General features: G+C 46.4%; 1 protein-coding gene across 2 annotated transcripts in view; it reads right to left on the minus strand.

The window, feature by feature from the left end:
- PTH1R (parathyroid hormone 1 receptor) overlaps positions 1-19,793 on the minus strand; it is a 124,039-nt gene that overhangs the window by 92,097 nt on the left and 12,149 nt on the right. The window contains exons 2-4 of one of the 2 annotated variants that reach the window (XM_062567633.1): positions 16,979-16,994; positions 7,795-7,835; positions 6,319-6,334 (exon numbers count right to left, since the gene is read on the minus strand). The exons of the other annotated variant lie outside the window; for it this stretch is intronic. Of the exons in view, the coding sequence (XP_062423617.1) occupies positions 6,319-6,334; positions 7,795-7,835; positions 16,979-16,994 (73 nt within the window). The remainder of the gene's footprint in view (positions 1-6,318; positions 6,335-7,794; positions 7,836-16,978; positions 16,995-19,793) is intronic. 2 annotated transcript variants of the gene reach the window in all.

A 19,793-nucleotide genomic window follows, 5' to 3' on the forward strand; every position in this document is an offset into this window, starting at 1 on the left:
AGGAGCCATCCTATAGAACCACAGCATTCCTCTTCTGTACTTCTAGGGGTAAACGTAGGGTGGAACTCATGTTCCTGCTCACTCCATCTCTACTTCTTACTTTCTGTCTCTCTCTGGGTGATTATGATCCTGAAATTATAATTAAAGGATTGCAAAGAGAAGGGGACCTGGCAGAGAAAGAGCATTCCAGACTGGAAAAGAGCCATAGGTCTGGAGCTTGGCTAAAAAAGCAGCACACAGGGAAAAAAATGCTAGAGAGAGAGAGAAAAAAAAAAAACAAAAAAAACAAAAAAAAAAAAAACAATCTAGCGAAATCAAGTCAAAGTGAGAAGCAGCAGGTCTTGCAGTGCTTTCTCCTGGTTGGTGAAACAACCAGGAAGGCATTCACTTCTCTAACGTATTTTGAAACACTAGGGGCCGTGAGAGGCACAATACATCCAGCTCCAGCAAAGATGTCTCCAGGGGCAAAGCAGAGTTAGGTCCCCCCTCTTACAGCAAAGCAACTGAAGTGCAGAGAGAGGGTAAGTGACACCACCGAGCCTATACAGAAAGCTTGGCCGAGGCAGGAATCTTAACCCCCATTTAAACCTGAAGTTTGAGCTTGATAGTGGGGACCCAGCCCACCTCCCTCCTTCCCAGCTAATCCCACATCTGCATAGGATGCAGAAGGACAGATAGACAGGCTCCAGCTGTGTCCTTACTTCCCTCCTTGAGACTGCCGTGGGAAATAGGGTCTGTTATTGGCCTGAGGTGTATGCAACCCAAAGGAAAAGGACAGCTCCAGCCTGCAAACAAGACACCTATAAAACTCCTGCTATTATAAATAATAACTGAATGGAGGAATGGCTGTGAAACCCTGTGAAGCTTCATGCGAGCTCCAGAGCTGTGGGTCCTAGGGTGGTAGGTGACCAGTAATGTAGGTAGGAAAAGAAGGAAGGATCATTCACAAATTTCCATTTTTTATTCCTTTTCCTAACCATCTGCTCTTAGCTACTATGGGAAAATGGCCTGGGGCAGGATAAACTTTTTTTTGTCTGATCCTGGCAGGCTTTTCTTAAGTTCCTCTACAACCAGAGTAATTGTGGTATCCCAGCTGAAAAATAAGGTTAGTAAAGTCAAAGTTGCTTGATAAAGAGGTGGATATATAGATCTACAGATTGAAAACCTTCGGATGTGTCTCATCCTTCTACTCCTGAACTCAATGGCTACATTTATGTTGGCAAAATGAAACCAGTTAGGGCCCTTTCTTGGTCTCTGACACTTCTGCTCTGCCCCAGGACCTTTCCCATCCCAGGGCTGTGATTATCCCCACTGCAGAGTGATGAGCACTCTTCCCAGCTACCTCAGTCCTACTAGCTCCATTAGAGACAGGTACGCAAGACCTGACTCCCTCCAGTCCCTCAGGTCATCCCAGCACCCAGAGGCATGGGAGCCTAGAGGAGATCCAGGGCTATTCTATCAGTGGCCACAATCCCTAAGCCAGTAACACGGCTCCGTTGGAGACTGCTAGCCCTAGTTGGGAGCCACACAATGGTCCCACCTCATCGCACCTCTTTTCTTTTGGAGAATGGGCCATGGCCATGCAGCAAAGGAATGGAGGAATTTCCCTGGCTTGTGCATCTGCTCCTGTGGCTCCCAGCTGCAGCCAGCCAACATAGCAGGACAGATTGAGATGTTTGCTGCCATCTATGGCCAATAATAAATAATGCAAAAGCAGGTAGATTGCTGGGGCCTGGCTGTAGCCTGGACTTCCCTCAGAGCTGTGTCTCTTCAGGGATGCTTCTCTCCTGTGGGGCCAGCGGGGAGGCTACAGAGGGCAAAGGGAGATGCTGTTCAAAACAGACTGTCCTTACGCTGATGCTTCTTGTGCTTTTCCAGCAGTCACTCCACAAAGGGGAGAAGAGCTTCTGTCCTGGGATTCACGTGAGACTGGAACTCTGGCAGCTATTTGACTAAGAGCCCAGTAGTAATGGCCACCAAATGCCAGAGGCAGAGAGGAAGTGCAGGAACTCATCGTGACAGCCTGGCATCTGGGAATGATGCTGCACAGCTGCCCGACAGCCAGGCACTTCCTTCAGCCAAGAGAAGCAGCACATGTACGCACATGCATACACACATGCACATTCTTCTCAGTGCAGAAAGCCTTTGGTTGTCATTTCTGCCCTTTCCTCCTTTCTTACTCTCTCTCGATTTTTCAATCTGGTTTCTCCAGAATGGATGTCTGGAGAATAGCCAATGCCAGTTTTTGGGACTCCCTTTGCCTCAGCACCCCAAAAGCCTCGGATAGATATTTCAAATGTGTGTGCAAGGTTTTAAGATGGTGATTTTGTCCTGATGGGCTTGACACCAGATCCCATATCATCTCTACACCCTCTTTGTGTTCCTACTGGATCAGTTGTATCCAGTGTTTTGGCACAAACCCCTGTTTTCTATGCTCTAACTAGTGCAGAAATGCAGGTGCTTAGTCCTCCTTGGCTGTTTCAGTGTGCTGAAAGTTGTAGATCTAGGATTAATGATTCTGGCATGCCTAGGAGAGACCTGGTTGTTCAGAATGGTTTGCACTTTTGCAGCAATTGTTTAGCAAATATTGCTTCGATCCTTTAACCTGTGCAACACAAAGGAGGTGCCCACTACTCAGTGCGTTTTCTTTGGCAGCAAGCTGGGCACATCCAAACAGTGGGCCTTGGAGCATGGGATGTGTGTTTGGGTCACAGAAAGGAATTGCTGGGGATCTGGACCTTCTAGCAAGCCCCTCTGAACATCAGACCATATATCCTCAGTTGAACCTCAGTACTGAAGTGTCAGGACACCATACACCAAATGCAGCTGATTGAAGGTTTGCTGTCCATTGAAACTTAAGAGATGCAAGTGATCCCAACAGTGCTGCGGATCTGCTCAAGATCTCACAGGCAACTTAGGGCAAAGCAATAATGCAAAGCAAATAAAGGCTTCACCAGGCCATTACTTGAGCATCGAGGACAAACTCCCTTTCTGAATTGCAGCACAAAGCAGAGGTCAGGCTAGCCCCCATGCTGTATCCCACTTTCTATGTCTTATCTTACTGCAAGTCCTTAGTGTATTCTATGTTTCCCAATGCAAACTATATAAAACCCATCAGGTCTCACATCTGACATCAGTGCACTCCCTGGGATGGTGTATGACCTGGAGGATGATGCAAGGCACCAGTGCAGGAAAGATACACACTGGGTGAGGATCGTCACCAGACTAATTGGAGACAATCAGATCAAGAAACAGGCACTTTTAGGAGAGGATTCCTGTGATCTATTTTATATATCTCCTTTTAACTGCACCTAGATGAGGCTGGTGATATCCTCGTTGATAAGGGGAACCAAACTGGTGCAAGTGGAAATATCTGCAATGTAGACACATGGGGATGTGAGCCTGAGGCACCGCCACTCAGAAATACGTTACATCAAGCCAGCAAGGCTGATGATACGAAATCCAGTGAATGATGGAGGGCGTCTGCAGCAGTGAGCTGGTGGCCATTTCTCAGACACACCCTGTAAGTGGCCCTGCAACCAGAAGACCCCTTAACTGCCTTACTTCAGCAGTTCCTGGATTTTGTGAGCACTGGAGAAAAAGCCTGGGAGGGTGACTTGCTGATATATTCCTTCTGCCTGGCTGTCGAGCGCTTCCCTTCTGGCTTCTGTGACTTTCCAAAAATGCCCTTGGGCTAGAAGAGTTGACAACAAGATGAACCAAGCACTCCTATCTAAGCATCATTTTCCTTAGACAATACAACAAAAAGGTGACAGGCAAGTATAAAAGATGGAGAGGACCAACCACTGTTATATGCTGGGCTCTGGATAAACCATGGGGCTACCTGGCTTTCTGAGGGAAAGACAAATGCTTCTGCTAGGAAAGAATAGATCACAGGGGACCATGGACACCTTTGGGCAGGTTGTAAGAGCCTGTGTGGGTACAAGGTGCTTGACCTACATCTCATTCTTTGCTTGACTTTGGATTGTCCTTGTGTTTAACATTGGAAAAATGAGAGTTTCCTTAGCATTTGAGCTAGTTACTTGAAATTGTATACACCGAGTCCTTAGGCACTCAGTGTCCTAGCTTCTTGGGCTGTAAGAGATAAAGGAGATGGATCAGACGGTGCTATTAACACCTACAGGTCGTCTACTGGGAAAATGGAAAGAAGTTTTTGGTATCTGTTCACATGAAGCCTGATGGTTTATGACTGGCATGCCATGAACTGGCCAGTAACTCAGGACTACAAAGCACACCTCCTTTGGCAGCAGGGTGCAGAGCAGCTGTGGGCCAGTGCCTAGAGTGCACCTCACTTTGCTTTAGGCATCAATAATGAAGATGCCTCCAGCTTAGCTGGTCTCCCCGGGCTCCTCTAAAGCTTGTGGCAGGAACAAGTGTGTTCTGCGCTATTTTCAGTGCTGAGAATAGGTTGAACTGAGCAAGATACTGGACTATACTTGCTCTGCTGACTACATCTGTACTGTAGTTAGGGCTTTTTCTGACTCTTAAGCTGGCTATAGGTTAGGAGGCCCCATGTAGATTAATGGAAGCACTGGGCTGCATTAGCTGTTCGTGGCTTCACTACTGCCACCTGAGTTTTCTCTGTCACTGTGTGAACACTAAATACATCCAAGTAACTATAAGTCCAGTCTTTCTAGGAGTTATCCACACTAGCATCTCAGGGCCCTACAACACAGCAAGCATATACAGTGGTTTTGTCTGTACAGGCTATGGACCTATGTGGGTCATACACAATCATTCTGTGATTCTGTGAACCATTCTGTGACTTCCAAGAACCTTCTCAGTCTCTCCTTAAGCCCATGTAAACTTCTAGCACCCACAAAATCCTGCAGAAAGGAGTTCCACAGATTAAGTACACACTGGTTGAAGAATGTCCTTCTTTTGTTTCTTTCCTAATTTCATTTTGTTCTTGTACTTTGAGATAATGAACACCTCACCACCCCCGAGCCACATAGGACTTCATAACTGCACCCAAGACTCATTCAAGTGATGCCCACATCTCGCTTCACTCCTGCATCTCAGAGCCATCACCTCTCTGTGTTGCATTCTGTCCCAAACTACTTACTGCAGCTAAGACAGAGGATCCTTGGACAGCCTAGGTTCAACTCATATAATTCATCCCATAGACCCATGGAATGAGAGAGAGGCTGCACACTGCAGTACAGACACGGGGCCTTGGGGATGGGTGGAGGTCCCACCAGAAGATACCTCCTCCTGCATAGCATTCATCTCATATTTCTCTTCCCCACATATGGAAAGCATCTTCTACCAGGTACCTGACTGCCTCAAACACTGACAAAGAAGGTTTGGGTCAGACCTGGCTTTTCACACACCAAGGACTTGCTATGGCTGTGTCCCCAGGCTGCTGGTTGTGGGTGCTTATCCAAGATAGTTTGAATGTCCTAGTCTGTGCATGGGTGTCTGAACATATGCTAGTCTGCTGTATCCACGCATTGCTCAGGGTACTTGAATCCTCCTATGCCTGAAACACATAGCTGGAGTGAGTGCCAATGTGCCAGCGAGCACACACATGCTGTGTGAGTGGTGGGCTGCCTGCGAGCATCTGGAAGCTGAGAGAACAAGCACCGGGTGCCTCCCTCCTCCCTATGAGGCAGGAGAAAGCATTCCTAGTGTGAATGGCCACTGCTAATGGCCCAGGAATCCTCAATGCAGCTGTTTGTTCTGGCATGGGCACAGGGAGGTCCTGAAGTCAGTTGAACCGCATCGACTTCCCTGCCAGAGTCAAATTTCAGAGGTATGTGATTGGGGATGCCCCCACTGAATGGTTCCAGCACCTGGCCTCCGCCCCCTTCCCTGAGTTTGCAATCCTTCCTGAGTGAGGGAAATTTAAGCCTTTTCAACACAGGAGGGAGAGCGTGGCCACAGGACAAAGTGATTTACAGCCCTGTGAAATCCCATCATCCAGCCAGCCCACAAGGCAACAGTGCTCCTATTGTAGTAGCTGTTTTGGTGATAACAGTGAACCACTGGGCCAGTCTCTCTTCCTCTGATCCCTTCCTCCACTTCCCCTCCTCAAATCCTGAGTCCCATGGCCCTGTGACCCTCATCTGTGGCACTTGTGTGGCAAAACGCGTCAATGAGATCCCCAACGAGATGCCATGGTCCAGCCAGCAGGAAACAGGTTTGTCTTGATCTCTCAGAGCCAGCTCCAAAGTGTGCATGGTGAGGAACACACTGTTTCTCTCCAGAGATCAGAGAAATAGAAACTGGAATTGGGTGGCAGGTTTAACAAATCCAGCCCTTCACAGCCCCAAGAAACACACTGAGCAGTCTCACTCTGCAGCCATTCTAGCTCTGTTTAGCCCATGTAGTGGAGAAGTCTGAGTCAAGAATATAGTTGGTGGAGAAAGATGGGCTTTTCCGGAGGACCACTGAGTCCTTCTTACAACATTCCATAGCAAGGAATCTCATACGTTATCTCCCCACTCTGTCAAGTTTTGTATATCAAGCTTCAAACAGTGACATCTACCCACACCTCAGAGCTTAGAAGAGCTGAAAGATCATTTGGTGGTGCCCTGCTCTCTGGTCTAACCGCTGAAGCATCCTGGTGTGCCCAGATTCCTGTCAGCTGTCTCATTCTTCTCTCCAGGTGAAATGAATTTGAGCTGTTTAGTCTCAGAAGTCAAATGGACCTCAGCGACAAATCTGGGCACAACAGGATATGTACTGAGAAATGAAATAGCTGAAAAACTGTCTCTACTGGGGACAACCAGGAATGACAGTATGTTTCCAGAGCTCACATACATATGACTTTGAACAGAGATGCCCTAGCTACCTAGGGAAGACAAGTGCATACTGAGGAGCCCCTAGTAGATCTGTGGCAAAGTTAGACACTCCACTGACCCGACTTGATGCTTGGTACGCAAAGCTTTGCATGAGGTGTAGTAAAGCTGGTGAACTTCTCACTGAAAATCATTGTAGATGCTAAAAGTTGAAGACAAAGCTGGGCAGATTAAAATACAGACAAAATCCACTCAGGTTCAGTGAGTACATGGAAACTAAGTCTTGCTCAGGAAGGTCCTAAATTGCATGTGGTTGGGGTACTGGAGGGAAACAGATTGATATGATTGCTCTGTCACGTTTCCAAAGCCATCTATGCTTGGCCACCTGCAGGCAGGAGACACAGGAACCTGTGCTTTGAGCCTTAGGGCTCCACTTCATAAAGAGGCTGTGCTGGTTAGTTTTCCTACAAGCTACTCTCTAGGGCATGACTTTTCCCTCTCCAGAAACCTGGGGCAAAAATATCTGTGGTATTTTATTGAGCAGAGTAAGTGGTTATTGTGATTTCTGTGTGTTTTGGGAGGGCCCAGTGAAGGATCATGGTGCTGTTGTGCTGAGCACTGCGTAAACACAGCAAGGAGTTGTGAGTGATTGAGCAGATAACTCAGTCCGAGTGCTGTACAGTCTGAGCGTCTGTAGGCTCATTTCAGTCAGGGAGAAATCCGTGCCTGCTGGGGGCAAGTCAGTTTAGAAGAGGATTTGATAGCTAGATATTCTCTCCATGGCCTACGGATGTGCGGGCCAGGGTGACTGGCTTAGACAGAGATGCCCATCTTTTTGACATCTACAGTGAGAGAAGTGCCTTAGCTTGAAAGACAATTTCACACGAGATTGAAGCATGGAGAGACATAGGGAGCCTCTGGTGTCACAGGGATTGTACAGTGGATTGCAGGATGAGTAAAGAGCCAAAAAAAAAACCCATCCCAAAACAAAACAAAAAGCCCCCCAAAACTCCAAATAATTTTGCACTACAAAGAGAGACAGATCTCCTGCCAGACACAAGCCAGGGGTAGCTCCTTGCAATCTGACAGACTGTCCCTTGCATCTTACCTGCTAAGGTCTGCTGGGCTGCCCTGCTCTGCTGGGCTGGTGCTCTAGGTCCCCACACTGCTGTTTGGGGTCATTACTGAAATAGGTACTTCTTATTTAACCACATACCAGATGCACAGTGAATCCGTCCTCTGGGCCAGGTTGGGTTCGAACCGTTAAGTTTTCTCTAGTGTCTGGGCCGCCCACGTGCATGCGGGAGCTTTCCTGTTTACAAGAAAACATTTCATGGAGGGTTTGAAGGTGTATTTCAGTTAGAAACTGCAGCAGCCTCTGCAACTGTACTGCTCCCTCTCCTTTCTTCTCCTCCCCTGCCCTCCCTGCCCTCATTTTGGGTGTGCATTACAGGCCTCAGAAGGCCTGCAGAGTGGATCAATTCTCCTTCATAAATATTTTACTGACGACCTAAATATGTATTGAAGAGACTCTTGTCAACAGATCAGAATCCTGTGGCCAGACAATAATGTTGTGCGGTGAGAGTGATGCCAGACAAAGCTCCTGAGACACTGTCCAGGGAGCAAGAGACAGCCTTTCTGCAGCGGTGACTTGATGTCTATTTATTACATCGTGGAGGGAGGAGAAGTGAAGTGGCTTGTGGCGAAGAAGGATTGCAACTAATGGGGCCAGGTCACTTCCTGCCACCACTGTTAGTTGTCACTGCACAGTCAGGGCTTGTCACCCTTTCTCAGTAGATTTAACCCAACTCTCTTTCTGTCGATAGGGAAATGCAGGAAGGGATGAGGAGGCTGGTGAAAGGTGCAGCAAGGCTTTAAGTCCAGCTGACGCTATGTCCTACACCTCTTGTCACTTGAGAGGGGCTAAAGAAACTTACATCTCTCCATCCTTTCCTCCCCAACCTGCCCTCACTAGCTCCTCCTCCAGCAAGACCTGGACCTTAACAGTGTGGTGGGTTTGAATGGAGAGGGAAAGATTTACGAGCTGAACTACAAGTCTGGGCTGGGGTGATCGGATCGCTCTTGGGGCGTCAGGTTCAACATGCACCCTCCTCTGCAGAGGAGACTGATGCCCTAGACATGGCCCATCCTCAGTCTGTTCTTGTCACCTGATGCATGGGACATCACTGTGTGAGAGAGAAGGAACTTGCATGGGCTACATCTCCCGAGTTCCAGTCATAGCCCATAACCACTGACTGAATTATCTCTTCTACTTCTGGCCTGCTGACCAGTAAGTGCTCCCAATAACTGCAGTTGTGTTTTTTACATTGGTTAACAACTGTAAGATGAAGAAAGACTCTTTCTGAGCCTTTCCACCAGGCTTCCCCAGATGACACTGTCTTTGTCTTTGAAGTAAGCCCCAGACATTGTCCTCCCAGGTACCTCCAGAATGAGAAGGAAAAGATCCAGCCTGAGACACAGTCACTGCAAAACTCAGCCTTTCCTGTTGAACCCACCACAGGATATTATTTCTGGTCCTGGTATTGCTGAAGCTCTATATAAGCCTGTGACTGAAACATTCTGCATGAAGGGAACTGCTTGCCAAGTACACTTGTTTCACTGATCCTTCCAGTCTGCCAGTTACGCCATCTGAGCTGAGTATTGATTATGGGCTGCTAGTCTTGCACGCTGCATAGAGCACACTTGCACGCTTGCAGCAGATTGTCTTTGCGTGGTGGTGAATTGCTCCCTAAGCACTTCATGAGACAGTAGGAAATCCCAAGGGTTGTTGGGTGACCATGAATTTTTGGTGATTGCAGACCTAGCAGGAAAGCATTTGCCCCACTTCTTCCTGTAGCTGACAAAAACTGTTTGCAGAGTTGCACAGAATTTTAAGGTGCAAGACATGAAAACATCACTGCAACACAAAAAGGTGTGACTTTATTGCTCCATCTCTGCTTCAGGGCCAATTCCATTTATGAACTTGGTGATTTTTACAAGAAAATAATATACTTTTTTTGCTGCAAGGCAGACAGAAAAATATGATATCAGGGCTGTCATCATTTTCTTCCCTTCCGGGTATTGGCAAATGAGTATGTGTCTTTCCAGTTCTCTGCCTCTTTTAGGTTTGCACTATTAGATAAACCCATGGTAGAAGGAAGGGAAATTGAATTAAAAATTGATCTGTTCTGTCTCCTAGGAGCTCTATGAAAGGCAGAGTCCCAACATTTCCTGGGTGGAACAGGAGGAAGGAGAAATAATAACCCTTAAAAAGGAAGAAAAGAGAGGTGGGAGCATTAATTGGTCTGTAAAGATATACGGGTCACACTATCTACTTACTTAGTGGATAATAAGACAGACAGTGCATAGGACTATCCAGAAACATGACAGGTGACATTTCAAAAAGATACTAGTGATTCAAGGAGCAGGAATGGTTTCAGAAGGGGCTGATTCTCAGGAGTTAAGTGGCTCAGTCATGTAGATTCACACATAGGCAATAATGGCCCACATTTTTAAAAAATAGCTAGTATTTTGGGGTCTGAACTTGCACCACCGAGGGCCCAAATCTCTGAGGATCCATGGGTACATATGAAGGATCCAGATCAGCATATTCTGAAATTAAGCCCAAATCTGGAGAATACAAATGTCCTGGCTGTCCTCTTCAGACCATCTGCCTCTAAGTGCAAACTGAGGTTGAACCTAGCCATTGCTGTGTTGATGCATCCAGCTCCCACAGGCCAGTCTTCTGCAGTGACATTATGTGCTGACACAGAAATTCAGAGCATGGAGCATATATAAACACTCTGTAAAACACCACCGGTACAGTAAACATAGCGAAGATTATAGCAAGTGATTCGGTTGGCCTGTGTTAGCTGCTTTGCAATGCTCCTGTGATGCAAAGCAGCTGTCAGCTTCGTTTATTCTTGTGAACAACTGTCTCGTATTAGCCAAGCCTTGCCTTTGGGTCTGAGCATACTTGGGAATCTGCTCCATTGAGTGCACCAAAGATGCACATGTATATACCCAGGACACAGAAGGATGTCTTCAAGGTATAGGCATGCTGTGCAAGTGCTGGCTATGAATGAGAAACCTGTTGAACTGAAGCCAGCTATGGAGAATGTAATTACACAGTTACACTCAGAGGCCACAGACGGTTACATAACAAAAGAAGCCCAGCCTTGCTGGAGGCAAATTGCTTTAGTTCTGCTTGAGAAAAAAGGTTTTGTTGACAGCTTGGATATCTTCTTTTAGCCAGGAACACTTAGACTGAGTCACCCGGGTAAATGACAATGTCTTAAACAACTTCTTACTCCATTCCAATCTTTCTAGATTGAAGGACTTCCCTGTCCTAAAGGGCTGCCATTCTGGGTTGGGCCATTAAAACAGCAAGTTAGCTTATCCTATCCTCAGGTCATCACTATCATCAGCAAGAAAATGCCAGGAGGAATACATTAAAAATGCAATGATTCACTATTTGTTTCCTCCTTTCCTTCCTGGAAGGAAAAATGTGTGCACCAGAGCTGACTGATATACAGTTTCTGAATATCCTGATCATCAGATTCATTTAATCTATCCTCTGTTGCGAAGTTACTTTACAGAAGGCAGATAAAAATAAAGTCTAGGGTACAGAGAGGTAAATGAAAGTAATGGAGTGGATCATCTTGGGAAATCCAGGTCATCACAAAACTTAGAAAAAAGAAGAAAGATCTGCTGAAAATGACCATGTCTATTTTCTTACTCAAATGCAGAATTAGCTCTTTGAAATTGCTCTGGAGAGGTGTTGTCCAAGCTGTTTTAAAAACTCTTAGTGACAGAGAATATCTCCTTCCTGGAGACACTTTATTCCATTGCCCTACTGCCTTCAGTCAGAAAGCTTCTCCTGATGGTTAATGTGATCTACTTTGCTGTAATCTAAGGTCATAACCTCCTATCCCAGCAGGACATGAGGAACATATTTTTTTTTCCTTTCCTCTGTGCAGAAGCCTTTTATGTCTTGAAAGACTGTAATCATGTGTCCCCTCGATTTTCTCCAGACTAGACGCCTTCTCTCCTTCTGCATTGCCTCAAAGATCATGTGTTCTCCATCACTCTTGGCCAGCTCAGGACAGAGCTGTGTGTCTGCTCAGATGACCTTTGCACTTGTTAGAAAGAGTTTTATAGAATCCAAAGAATGTTATTATTATTAAGGTCTTCATCCAAAGTTAAAGATTTTGCCCAGATTCTGGGCCAAGGCTTTGGAACCTCCAGGAGGAAAGGATCAAGATTTTGAATTTGAATCCAGGCAGGCAACATAAAAAGCAGAGAACCTGTGCTTTAACCAGCCTTTGATGCCAAGGACAACCTTGCCTTGTTCTTCAGTAGCTGGAGTTTCACTCAGATGCTGGAAGGATTTCTCCAAACTGTAGACATGTGCAAGTGTATGGCAGCTATGGACTGTGAACATGAACCTCCCTGAACTGAGGGCAACTGCAGTAGCTTTATGGTACTTCATGGACTTGCGGAAATCTGGCTAAGCAATGGTTTGAGAAGTCTTCTCCTGCCTGCTGAGTCTTTTCAGGGAAGGAGAAAGACCATTCTTAATAGCACTTGGTTGTGTGTGGCTGTGTACACTGTGGAGTGATGAAGGAGTTGTGAGGCACCAGCTGATGATAGGAGGTGGCAAGTTGGAGACATTCTTCACACAACTTGTAGTTAGTCCATGGAATTTATTGCTGCAGGATGTTGTAGGCATTAAAAACTTACACGGATTAAAAATCCTGCTAGGAAAGAGTTCCTTATGGAAGAACAATCCACCGAGGTTTATTAAAAACAGAGACCACAATGCTAACTCAGGAGTGTATTGTATCGGTGGAGGGGAACTGATACATAATACCTAGGTTTTGACTCTTTCTCCTGTGAGTGGAGCATTCTTTTTCCTTTGAAGAGCCCTGGAAGTTGCTGGAGCCTGTAAACCCTCATGACTAAATCGTAGTAACCACTCTGCTTTGTTGTCTGAGAGTTGGCAGATCTCTGACATCTGCCTGAAGGAGCTGCAAAATTATAGTTGGTTGTCATGTCCTTGATCTTGAATTCTAGTACACTATTTTTGATTCTGGCCAACTCCACCTGCTTCAGATAAAGGTAGAAGAAATTCTGTGATAAATAATTATAAATAATCTTCTCTTGGAAGAAACTGCTTCCTGGTCTTTTTTAAGAGGAGACTTGGCCATAAGCCCAAAGCATTGTGATATAGATCACTTCCCGAAGACGTTTCAATGTTACATACTAATGGTATTTCTGCTCATTTTTATGCCCAAACTTGAATCCTTCTGCACTTCTGGTCATAAGGCAGTCTTACATCAAAGAGTACCACAGATATAAAATGTGCATTGGCTTAGAACTAAGTAGCATGAGAGAGGGATGTTTTATCCAAACACTACCCTTCCTAAAAGTTCAGAAGTGTCATAGCCTTTTTCATGAGAAATGAGAAGAGACAGGATAACAGTTCTGGACAAACCAAAGAGATAAGTTACGTGAACTCAGCATGTCCTGCTCAACCGACAGAGAGCCTTAAACAATATCTATGAGCATTCACATGTACGGGCAGAAGGAAAGTAGTTATTTCAGAGATGCTACTGAAACCACAAAGCTGTCCTGCACATTTCCTGTTTTAATGATCCCTCAAATCCATTAACTGAGATTATCTCACCTCCTCAAGGTTGATTTGCAGCAGAGACCATGAGAAAGCAGAAAATTCTCTGGCTCGACTCCATTCTCTATGGGGGTGAGCAGACAATGGAGCACGACAGCCCCCATCCTCACTCCCCCCCAAATCCTCTGCTGGTACCTAACTGCTTTGAATGAGAGCTAGCATAACCAGAGTGCCTGTGAGATGCACATCTCTCTGTATATGAGTCCCTCCCACCAAAATCCTTTGCAACTAAAAATAAAGAAGTCTCCTCTGAAATGTCACTAGGAGAAATGTCTTCACGCAACAGATTTTGGAGAAGAAGGACAGGAAGATGTTATCTTTGGATGCTTGCCTACAGCAAAACCAGCCACCGCTCCAAGGCCGATAGATCCGTATCAGTGAATCTTGTGGGAGTCATAGGCTACAGATCTACATCATTTTTAGTAAGACAATCACATTTTGAGGCCACAGATAGCAGTTTGTTACTATTAGACTTAACGTTATGCAGGCTTGCAGCAAAATGCATCTCTTCTCCAAGGAACTTGTGGCCCACGGCCCAGAACTTAGGGTGTAAAGCTGTTTCAGTGATAACTCCTTTTGATTTCACCCTGAGCTAAGTGCCTTGACACCTTCAGAGCCAAGCCTAAACAAGTAGGACTGATAAAGAATAGGAGAGAAACCAAAAAAGGAAGTGCCTTCTCAAAGTCAACTCAGGGTGAATGGCAGAGCCAGAAATAGCGCACAGATTATTTCACTGTGGAACCATCTCCATCTTCAGCCGTCTAAAGTTTAAGCATCTAATTTAGTGTGTTGGTCAAGACTCTTTCTACAGAACATGGGAAAAAACAGGAAAAACAGTGGGAGATATATAACACTTTATGTAGGATGAGAAGAGCTGTCTGACAGTGGTAGCTGTCTCTCTCCATTGACTACAGAAGTATAAACAAACAATTTTTGAAGGGCTAGGTAAGGTGAGATTAATCCCACCAATTAGTCTGCAATTCAGCAGAGGCCAGCAGCACACTTGCTTTCCATCTAGGCTGGTGTTCCCGTACCACAGCCTAGTTGACAAGGTCTTGATAAGTAATCCCCAATTTCTCTACAGAACCATAATAAACAGTAGTATTTTTAACTGAAAGTCAGATGATTCAGTTCACGGTGGTCCAAAAGAAATACTGGAGGCTAATGGTGGTCCCTTGGCCAAAACATTGTGGAAGCTATTGAGTGAGCTGTGCTTTTCAACCTTTTTCTGTCAGTTTTGAGTCCTTCACCATTTCTAAGTGGAGATATGGACCTTACATCAACAATGTTAGATTGTTAGACTCAGAGATTTTTATCTACCTTTCACAAACTTCACAGGAGTGTCTGTGGCTGCCAGTGAAGCTGGAAACTGCAGACTGAAAACCAGGGAAGTGAATCCTGAAATAGTAGGTATTATTTGTGATTCAAGATGTTTTTGAAGAATATGAAGATCTGAGGTGTAACTGTACCAGCAGTATTCCTCAGCATTATGCAAAAATTCAGAGAAGAAACGGCATGGACAGGGGTTTGTCATTATTTTCTCAGGAGTCCCTCTCAAGTGAGAATTTTCCTTATAGTATTTGAAATTTGTAGGTTTATTTTCAGCCAGGTAAACAAACAGCTGTTTTATATCCTTTTTTCCAACAAAAGCAAATTTAATTTTATTCAAAACACCCAATTTGATTTGAAGCCCAATATTCTGGACAGGAAGGATGAAAATTCTCAGCCTCATTGTAGTCTTAGAGGGATTTTTATTGCTGATAACTGCTTTACTAACTGCATTACTACAGCAGCTGCAGATTTTAAATGGGAATGGGAACTGTCCAGAAATTGCTACAGTATAATCACAGAGGCAAAAATCCACCTTGTCTACCCAAGCCATGTTAGCGTGAGTGCCTCCAGCTTAGTCACCATAGAAAGACAAAGTTCTGCTTGTGATTTAATTTATGCCCAAAGATCTTTCCAAAGATACATTTCCCAAATTAAAATATACAAATTTCCACTTCAAGACCTGCTAGGTCTGAATACCACAGATGCAACAAAACCCCAAACACTGAACAAATGAAACCAATTTTCTTTCAAAGAATTTGCAGAAGACCGTGTACTCATAAACAAACAAAGCAGTAGCAATAAACCCCAGAGGAATAAAAACACAAAGGATTATTATTTTCTTTTAATTTCCCCTGGCACTTTCCTCTATCATACAGTGAACAGATGATGACCGTGAAAGCCAGCAAAATATCTTTTCCTTTGAAACTCCAAAATTCTTTAGATGTCTCCTTCCTCCGACTTTGACAACTTTCTCCATGGGGTGACTTGCTGAAGGACACTCGGGAAGGATATAGTAATATTTTCTTATTTATTCTTCCCCTACCCCTCAAGGGTATGCGTAACCAGTCATGCAGCAGGACTACCACTTCTCATGGATTTATCTGGTGTTTTATAAGTAAGTTTTTCTTCACACCTTAGGTTCCTGAGTCATGTGTTAGGGGATGCTCAGCGTGTATTTAGAATAAAAGCAAGTGTTTACCCTCCTTGGCAGCAGAGAAAAACTGGAGACGATTGCTTCTAGAGTTCCAAAACAAGACAAGGAAAAAGAAAAGCAATCAAAACTTCTGCTTTTTGAGGAGCTCATGATATTTTAAGCAGCTCTCATGACTTTGGAAATAGTGTCCAGGTGTAACCACTCAAACGGGCTGGTAAGGCACGGTGTCCCTTCACCACAGCACCGAGTTATTGCTACCTGCAACTTTCTTTGATTAGGAGCATGGAAAGATGTGCATTGTACTGCAGAGGTACAACTGCAACACTGTAACACCTGATAGCACCCACGAGCCAAAGGCAGCTAAGGACTTAATTCATCTCTGACCCTCGCTGGAAAGCAAAGCAGCCTAGATCAAGGGACAACAGATAAAGAAGAAGGGGCCCGGTCTCCCCAGATGTGCTTTTCCCAGAAATACAAATCTCATGTATTTCTCTCCCATCTTCCTGGCCTAGCTGGAGGGTCTGCCTTTCCACCCTCGCCTGCCAGTTCTCCTGCCTGGTTGGTGTCATTCATTTTGCATGCTCTTATACCCCCACTTTTTTGCAGCACGGGTAACACTGCAGCAAATTCCCTGCACAGGAGATGGGTGAGATAAAGCAAAGGATCACCAGATGGGTTATAAAGCTGACAGCCTTCACCTCTCACACTTACGCAAGGCAGAGTGGCCAGGAAATCCATGGAGAGGACTTCTTCCTTTCTTTCTATTTTTTCCCCTCTTTCCTTTGCTTTCCCTTTCCCTCCCCCACCAGCGCTTGCCTCCAGAGCCTGCCACCGGTCCCTCCCAGCACTATGCCTCCTGGAACATCGCAGATCTGCTCTTTCATGAGCAATGTGTGGTATTATGACTCTGGCAATGCTGAGCTCTGCCAGCATGCCTCAAACCACAGGTATCTGACCCTGTCCCAAACCCCATAACATTGATTAATGTCCTGATTCAGGAGCCGATAGGGCCAGCATCATCTGTGGCCGAGGTGGGACATCACCTCACTCCCCACTCTCTCCCTTCTTCCTGCACCCTCCCAGCAAACCCCTCTCCCTTCACTCAGGGGGATCCATTCCAAAAAAACCCACCTCGTGGCAACTGCGGGAAAAGAGCTAGGGAGCTGCCAGCGGAGGCTGGGAGCCGTGCTCTGATGGGGTGCAGTTACAACAAGGCCAGCTCTGTGATTACGGCACATTAAACCTCACTGCGGTGCAGCCAGCTCCGGGGCATGACGTCTTCCCTGCTCCAGCCAGTCAGCTCAGGCATCCCCCACTCCCCCCCTCCGCCTGCCCCGGGAGAGGACGCGGGGGTAAACACGCAGTAGAGGGGAGACACTGGACGACTTGACACGCTGTTCACCTGGTGCTGAGGGCAGCCAGGGCCTCGGCTCTGTGGCTGGGAGTGGGGAAAGGCATGCCGGGGAAGAGCAGGGCTGGGCCTGCCGTGCTGCAAGGAGCTGCAGTGGCTGCGGCCGTGCTGCACTCCCTGGCTGTAGCTGGAGAGCAAGGAGAAGAACTGGTCCCTGGAGCCAAAAGCAGAGCCTGTCACCACTGCAGGAGGCCGTGGGACCAAAACGTGCCCTGGAACACATTGCAATGAGGTGCCTGATTGTCATCCTGCAGAGACAAGAGACATCCCCGTGCTCCAGGACCACCATCCAACAAATGGGAGCTGGAGTCCCGGTGCAGCCACATCTCAGTGTTGTTGACACCTCTGATGCTTCTGTAGCAGTGATCAAATTGGGCACTTGTGGAAGGGGACCTGCTGCAGCACTGGACTGCAATTGATCTGTTCCCATGGGACAACATGCATGTGCTAAGCCTGTACAAGGAAATAAATCCTCTGAGGCCTGCTCCCTATTCCCTTGATTCTGCCTGCAGCTGTATAGCTATTTTCCAAAGCTATGTAGCCTCATCCACACTACCTCCTGCGGTGCACAGTACCCCTTAATTGTGCACTGGTTGGGGTCATGCAAACTAGCAAGGGCTAAAAATATGTCAAAGAGAACATAAGACATTATAGACAACTGCAGGACAGCACTTTAGCCCACGACCTGACTATTTTTACTTACCGGTGAAGGCTAAGTCTTGTCAGCTGGGAGCTTCTTTAGGTAGTGCCAAAGTGTTGTCTATCCCATGTGTCAGGGTCTGTGATGGGTTGGAGGAAGAGAGGAGGGAAAGGTCCCATGGGACTGCTCAGAGTGTTGGGTCCCTGAGCCATAGCACAAGTCATACAGCTGTTTCCACCCTGCAATGGCAGGACCCCAAGGGTGCTTGGACAGGGAGAGAGCTGTGGAGCCACATAACAGCAAGAGACAGATGCTTCCTTCCAGGCGGGACCACAGATATGCCTCCCTCTCTCTGCAGGGTGAGAATAATCAGCAGCTGAGTGCAACAGAGGGAGGTGAGAAGACAAAGACAAGGTACGGATAGTCCTCCCTGGCCTGGCTAAAAGCATCCCAACTCCATCCATCTCTTTCACTTCACAAAGCAACTTGTCTGTCTTTCTCCCTGGGCTGGAGGAGGAGCCCTGGTCCTCACATCCCTCTCTTCCTTGGCCAGTTTGGTAAGAGCCTTCTGCCCCAAAAAGGGCATGGCCACCCTTGGGATGAGACATGTTCTCCCTCCACACACTTGCACACACTTCAGCCTTGCTCCAGGGTTCAAATATTAAACCTAGACCTTGAACTAAAGTCCGGGATCTTCTCCCAAAATGCTCTTATCTCCTGCCAACCCATGGCCTGTGAGTGCTAGAGATGCTATCTTTGTAGCCCATCATGCCAGAGAGATCTGCTTTGCCCTCTTCGACACCATTTCTTTCCAGCTGGGGACAGAGTGATTTATAGGAGGTATATAGGGTGCTGTTCCAGCAACTGCTGGGCTCCCTTTCCTCCACCTCATAGCATCAAGGCTGGCAGAGGAGACAAAAATGCCAGGACTTTGAGGAGTCAAAAATCCCCTCTTTTCCCCTTTGCCGCACCCCTCCCTTGCCTTCCATCTGTTCACTCAGTTCGTTCTGCTTCACTTTGCAACAGTCTTCATGAGAAAGGTGGGACTGCCTTCCTGGAGCCTCCAGAGGCTACTTTCCAACAGGGCATCCTCTCATTACCTTAGAAAGCCAGGCCAAAAAGACTGTGGTTTGGCAGTGGCACTAACCCAGTTTGATGGCTAGCTGGTGCCAGTTTACCCATCCCCTTTACTCTCTGAACTGCAACAAAGGCCTCCCAAAACAACCAGAAGAAAAAAAAACTGAAGCAAATGTCCCACTTCTGTGGAGTATTCTTCCTCCCATTTCATTTTATATGTCCAGTTCAGCAGCTGGTAGTTTAGGGCCAGTGGTGTGATAAGGAGCAATGGTGCTACCACGAGGCAAAGCAGAAGGTGGTAGAGCAAGGAAAGAGAAGCAAAGGCTACCACCATAGTAGCGAGCACAATGTATAATTAGTTTTATTTGGACTAACTGAGCTGACATTGAAGGCTGGCACTGTCAGTTGAATATAAGGGAGTTAGGCACCCAGGTGGGGAGAAGGAGTTTTGTGACCAAGTCTGTTAGGTCTCCCTGCCCTCCCTACAGGCCCTCATCCATGTGTTATCCCAGCAACAGCACTGACAGCTGTAACATCATGGAATTTTCTGCATTTCAATTGGAGGAGGGATAGCTGATTCACATCCGTGATACCAGAAAAAGAAGGAAACCTGTCAAATAGAAGGAAACAGGCATCTACCTGGACAGGCTATGAAGGCTAAACTCTCTGCTTCTATCTCACCTCAGGCCTCTCCTTTACCCAGCTCTGTCTATGGGTTGGTAGTC

The sequence above is a fragment of the Rhea pennata genome, chromosome 2, assembly GCF_028389875.1.
Source record: "Rhea pennata isolate bPtePen1 chromosome 2, bPtePen1.pri, whole genome shotgun sequence".
Taxonomy (NCBI): Eukaryota; Metazoa; Chordata; class Aves; order Rheiformes; family Rheidae; genus Rhea; species Rhea pennata.